The 6467-nt window shown below is 54.1% G+C and overlaps 1 protein-coding gene across 1 annotated transcript; it reads right to left on the bottom strand.

The window, feature by feature from the left end:
• Positions 1–435: 435 nt before the first annotated feature.
• On the bottom strand, positions 436–6466 carry TCF15 (transcription factor 15 (basic helix-loop-helix); the record flags this gene model as incomplete). Its single annotated transcript, XM_011960710.1, has 2 exons — positions 436–1097; positions 6143–6466. Coding segments are annotated over 2 exons (399 nt in total), but the record flags the coding sequence as incomplete, so codon positions are not given.
• Between the last annotated feature and the right edge of the window lies 1 nt (position 6467).

Consider the following 6467-nt stretch of genomic DNA (forward strand, 5'->3'; position numbering starts at 1 on the left):
CTAAGTCTTTTCAGATAACACAGCGGTAGGAATATCCCCCTTTGGCATGCACTCATTTGCACCTGTGGAAAACCACATGCCTTGTTGGTGATAGCATCAAAGAGGGATTGAAGGATGGCACGTTCACAAAATGGAATAATAAGCAGCTCAGAAAGAAATGAAATACCCTTTAGGTACTGACTTGGGATGACACCAAGCTAGATTAAGGAAAAAAAGGAGCTGAAAGTGCGTATGAGGTGCTGTCATTTGTGTATTTGCCTGATCATTCATAGCGAATGGGACATCACAGGAAACTGGTGCCCTAGGCTGCTTGCAGAGAGGAGAGCTGGTGGCCGGAGGACAGGGGCAGGGAGACTTTTCAACACATATCCTCTGGTACCTTCTGAATTTTGAACCGTGTGAATGAAATGAACACAGTCCTTATTCAAAAATAAATAAAATTAAGATTTCTTTACCAACCATACCAGACACTTAACAGTTGTTAAGAACGTCTGATAAATAGCAGACTGAGGAAAGTTTGGTTATGGCTCCTGGAGAGGGGGCTCTGCCTGTCTTCCCCAGCCCCACCCCTCCAGGGCTCAGGGCGGCCCCTGGAACATCCGTGCCTCTCTCTAAGTCCAGGGGAGGGCCCACCTCTGACCTCCGATGTCCACAGGCCCCTCCTCAGCTCACAACGACGTCTTTTATTTAAAAATAGCTTTTATTTTAAACTCACCAATTCTCTCTCTCACAGACACTCACACTCACGCACAGACACACACATACACCCTCTGTCACCAATAGTCTTTGTTTTTCCAAAAGTTCTGCCTTGTCTCTGACCAGCCAGAGCTGGGCAGGCTGAATGGATCCTCACAGTTCTCCAGGATCAGGTGGAGATGTCCCGAGGGCCCTGCCCAGAGTGTCCTGGACCCAGGCCATGGTCCCCTGGTCCCCACACAAAGAAGGGGTGGGCTCGGCTCCTGGGGTCTCCTTCCCTGTACAGCCAGTGGCTGGCTTCTGGCCTCCTTCTCCAGGGTCCAGGCTCATCTCCGCGGCCCTCGAAGGGGGGCCACCCCCCTCACCTTCAAGCAGCTGCCCCCCAGGTCACGACGGCCACCCTGCAGAGGGGGAGAAAGAGTATAAGGAGGTTCGATTAGGCCAGTGTGAACACTAACCTCTGTATCCACCAACAGGGATCCTGATAAATAAATCACAGTTCAGCCACACGATCAAGTTCTCTGCAGCAGAAAGCAGAAGAAACCTTTTATGGACTGATACGGACTGCTGCCGAATGACAATGTTTAAGGATAAAAGCAAGGGGCAGGCTGAAGGCGCCTGTGTGCTGTGATTGCTGGAGAGAAGCGCACGTGGGAAATTGTGAGTGGGTTTCTTCAGAGAGGAATTTGATGATGGAGAGAGGATGGGAGGGAGGCTCTCTCATGCTATACTCCTTTTTGAGACAGAGTCTTGCTGTGGCCAGGCTGGAGTGCAGTGGCACAATCTCAGCTCACTGCAACCTCCCCCTCCTGGGTTCAAGTGATTCTTCTGCCTCATCCTCCCAAGTAGCTGGGACTACAGGTGACCACTACCACACTTGGCTAATTTTTGTATTCACACTATACTTTTTTACCTTTTCCATTTCTTTCCCATATGATCTGTTGCTTAAAAAAAAAAAAGATCCACTACATTTTAAAGCATAGTATTTTACATGGGCAAAACCAGCACAGCCCGCAGTGGTCTTCCCCCTGCCTGACTGCTTGTCTAGTGGCTCATTCTTCCACCTTCAAAGGGGGACTGGATTTCTGGCCTCCTTGACTTCCTTCAGGGCGTCCTCTTTGCCAGGAATGTGTCTCTCAGGTCTCGTCTCCCTGGAAAGGTTTCTCTGTTCCTAAATTGCCTAGCACTTCCTGTCTTTCTGGGGACATTCCATGGGGATGAATCTCAGAAGGACAAGACAGGGTCTCTCCTTTGTCCCACCATGTGGACTGGGATCTCAGGGAATGGTAGGGAAAAGGAGTTCTTTACTCTGTGGTCTCATTTCCAGCCTGGGCTCTCTTGGACCGGGACCTGACTTGGAGCAGGCACCCATCAATGCTGCCTGAATTAAGTGGCAGCCATTGGAAGATGGGCTAATGGTGGCAGTCCCTGAAATCATCAGTCCCTACAGGGGCTGTCTCTACCAGCTCTTCTCATTGATCTTTTCCGACTAGACACATGTGTTTCATCCTCACCATACGCCAGAGAGGTCACAGATGTTAGAGCACCCCCTCTTTTGAGGCCTCCAGCCACTGAGTGACTGGCCCAGAGGCACCCAGCCAGTTGTAAAAGAGCTGGGCTAGAAATCTATGTTGTCCAACAATCTGTCCTGTTTCCAGGACACGACAGTGTCTGAAATCCCACTGTACATGCTCACTGCCCTGAGCCTGGCTAGATGATGATGGAACAGGCAGCTTTCTCAGCCCACTTAGAGAAACAGCTGACCATCTGGGAGCTCCGCCCCCTGCCCCCTCCACCCCCAGGTCCAGGTTGGGGCAGATCCATCCAGATGCGAGCCCAACCTCCCTCGAGGCTCTTGCAGCCCAGGGACAGCATGTTCACTCACAGGCAGGGCTATTTTGAGGGCTGAGGCCACAGTCCCAGCAGAGCCTGGGGTTTGGGCTTCTCAGACAAACTCTGGCAGGAGTGGTTGAGAAGGGCAGATAGGGGAGGGGGTGCAACATTAAGGTTGAATTAGAAAACTGGCTCTCTCCTCTTGTACTCTTGAAGTCCTCAGGGACAGGGAGAGCTGCCCCCTTCCACCCCAAGTCTAGAGGTCACGTGGAGACCTGGGGTCCCAGAAGAATGCTGGGACTGTTCACCTCCCTGAACCTCGGTTTCTTCATCTACGAAATGGGGACAAAATGATTTTACTTGCCATCTCAAGGTGCAGTCGAACGTGAATGCAGCTGTGTAAGCTGCTAAGTGTGCTTAGAAGAGGTCCTGACAGCCAGCCGGGTACGGTGGCTCATACAATCCCAGCACTTTTGGGAGGCCGAGGCAGGCAGATCACGTGAGGCCAGGAGTTCAAGACCAGCCTGGCCAAACATGGCGAAACCCCGTCTCTACTAAAAATACAAAAAATTAGCCAGGTGTGGCGGCAGGCGCCTGTAATCCCAGCTACTTGGGAGGCTGGGGCAGGAGAACTGCTTGAACCCGGGAGGCAGAGGCTGCAGTGAGCTGAGATCATGTCATTGTACTCCAGCCTGGGCGACAGAGTGAGACTCCGTCTCAAAAAAAAAAAAAAAAGAGGTCCTCACAAGACCCGTTTGTTTGTCCCGTAGGAACTTAGCACCAAGGGTCTTCGGGAAGCACCATGGTTAGGAGTTGGGTTTAAGTGAGATGGACCTAGGCTTCAATCCCTACTTTGCCAGGGGCCAACTACTGCACCTCAGGCAAGTGATTTCATCTCACTGAGCCTCAGTTTCCCCCCCTGTAAAGGGGAGTTACTTTATAGGATCACACAAGCTAACATAGGATTACACAGGCTAATCTAGGTAAAGCCTTGCTACAGTGTTGGGAATACAGTAAATGTTCATAAGTATTACTATCAGCATCATCTACTGAGAGTGCCTCCTGGTCCCAGCTACCCTCTGGGTATACCAACAGGGGAGAGCCTTACAAGATGATCCTGTCCGATCCTCACCCCCAGGTGACAAAGGGAAAACAGGGCAGAGACAAGAACCCCCGTTCCACCTCCCACTTGCTAATTCTACCACAGAGGGCCACACCTAACCCCTCCTTCAACAGAAAGATGCTACAGGGAACTGTTTCCATGGCAACCCCAATTCCAGACTGGCCAGGATGGGAGGGAGGTGGTGGCTCAGGGTAAAGGAACAGGGTGTTGGGTCTTAAAGCTCTCTGGCCCCCCAAAGCTCAGAAGGGAACAAGAGCTCCCCAAGACAGCCAGTTTTCTTCCCGCAGAGTCTTCAAGGGGCCATAGCTGGCCAGGATCGCCCCTCTCGCCTATTCCCAGAGGAGACCATGGGGTTGACAGCATTGTTTCTATAGCCAAATTTGGCTGGGTTCTTGGTCCCATAGACAGATCCCAGGGAAGCAGCCAGGCCCAGGGGAGTCCCCTGTGAGCTGTGGGACAGGCCTGAGACCTACAGAGAAGTCCCCCAGACTGCCTGCTTGTGGGGGTGGACACATGACAGTTACAGGGACTTCCCCCTGTAACCTATCCCACGTCTCAACCAGGCAGGCCTGAGTTTGAATCCTGGTTCCAGCACTGACTGTGTGTCTCTGTGCCACTGGCAGCTCCTCTAAGCAAGTGGGGATAACCGCAGCGCCTCATTCCTGGCTGTTGCAGGATTTTAATGATAACTCATCAAGAGTGCTTAGCACAGATCAGTGCTCATGAAGGCTGCTGTCACTGCTGTTACTGGCCATTGTGCTCCCCCTCTGCACTCCTGCCACTTTTAGCCTCTTCCCTCTTCCTTCTCTAGGCCTCAGCTCTTGCTGTATGCCCCAATCCTAGAACACCCTTTCCACCGGCCTGTCCCTGTTCCAAAGCATCCTTCAGAAATGTGACACAGAAACCCTGTCAGCACTCACCCTGGGTTGGGGGCTTCCTCTGGGTTCTGTGAATCCCTTTGTGCTTCCCCTCCCCCACCATCAGACCACAGCATCCTCATCTTCATCTCCCTGCCCTGACCCTGGGGCTGCACTGTCAGGTCCTGACTGGTGGATGGGTAGGGACCTATAACCTGCTTCTCTGGGGTTCTCAGAGCCAACAGCAGGCAGCTGTCAGGTAGCTAAGGGTTGCTAACTGGAATGAATGGGTGAAAGGCAGTCAGGGAGTATCCCTGAGGGCCCCTTCAGGTCTTCCCATCCCAGGAAGCCTTAAAGGCCCACTCCTGGCTTCTCAGCTCAGCCTGGGGCACTGATGGGCCCACAGCTGGGAGCAGCAGGGACCATGGAGAGGGTACAAGCCTGAGGCTAAGAAGACGGATTCAGGGCAACTGAGGCAGCCAAGTGTTGAGAAAGCAGGTTGGATGTCTGATGAGCCAGACAGAGGGTGGTCTCAGGCCAAGATGCAGAGGCCTCCGCAGAACAGGGTGGAGCAAGGGACCACAGGGAGCTGTGAGAACCAAACAGCAGGGAGTCAGGGGCCTAACTCCAATTCCCCATGCCCTTCCACTTGACCACCAAAAGTCAGTACTCTCTCATGCTCAGTTTCCCCGGATGCAAATGGTAGCTGCTGGAATACAAGTTGTTAGACAGGCTTCTTTACTGTAGGAAAAGCCCAGGCCAGAAAGGCACAGGGTCTGGGGATGAAGTAGGTTCCTTGGGGCCTGGGCAAGGTTTCAGCCAAGAGGCCACCTCTGCTGCCACACAGCCCCCGCCCACCCCTACCAGCCTGGTCCACTTCCTTGCCCAGGACACATTGCAGGAGCTGCACACCAGCTCCCTCCAGCTGAGCCAAGAGTGCCCTCTCCCAACACCATGTCCTTTGGGGGGCTGGGGGCTCTCAGGGGGCCCCTTCTTCACTCCTACTGCTCATCCGCTGGGAACCTCAGGCTCTCGGTTGGGGGTTTGTGGCCTCCTTTCTTCTCAGTCTCCTGCTCTTGTGTTAGATCTCAGGACAGGGGACAATTACTTCAAGGTGGGGGCAACACACACCGGGCAAACCTAGGGCGAGCACCCCGGCTTCCCAGCTGAGTAAATATGGGCAGGTGATTCCATCTCTGATGCTCAGATCCTCATGAGGATAAAATGGGCAGAAAAACTACCTGCCTGAAGGGATTCTTGTGAAGGCAAAAAAGTGGATGTGGAGCGCATCAGCACAGAGGAAGACTCAATAAAAGATGGACTTTGTTATTCCGTCCTCATGCCGTCTTCCCAGCAGGAAGGAAGTACTAGCACACCTTTCGTTGGAGGGGATATCCCACACTGAGCAGTTAAATCAGACCCGAACTCTGGGTTTTCCTGCATCCTTTCTGTTTGGGGGACAGGACATTAAGTCAGTGGTTCTGTTCCACACCAGACCCTGGGCTTGGGAAGCCGCACCCAGCACGAATTTCACGTCGCTTCCCCCTGGCCTCGTTGGGGCCCCTTCCCGGAGAGGCAACGTCCCCCGCCTACCCCGACCCAGTGGCCGCAGTGAGGGACACAGCACACTCACCCCCTTGCGCTGGTTGCTGAGGCAGAAGGTACAGATGGAGCGCGGCTGGCGGCCGCCGTCGGCGGCGGTGGGGACAGCGCTCTTGGCACTGCCGGCGGCGCGGAAGCACGGCTGCCCGTCGTCGGCCGAGTCGCCCAGCAGCAGCACGTTGGCCAGGTGCGCGATGTAGCTGGATGCCAGGCGCAGCGTCTCGATCTTGGACAGCTTGCGGTCCACCGGCTCGGTGGGAATGAGCGTGCGCAGCGCCGTAAAGGCCGTGTTCACGCTCTGAGTGCGGTCCCGCTCCCGCGCGTTGGCCGCCTGCCGCTGTCGCACCACCACCACG

The sequence above is a fragment of the Colobus angolensis genome, unplaced genomic scaffold (assembly GCF_000951035.1).
Source record: "Colobus angolensis palliatus isolate OR3802 unplaced genomic scaffold, Cang.pa_1.0 Scaffold114, whole genome shotgun sequence".
NCBI classification, from domain to species: Eukaryota; Metazoa; Chordata; class Mammalia; order Primates; family Cercopithecidae; genus Colobus; species Colobus angolensis.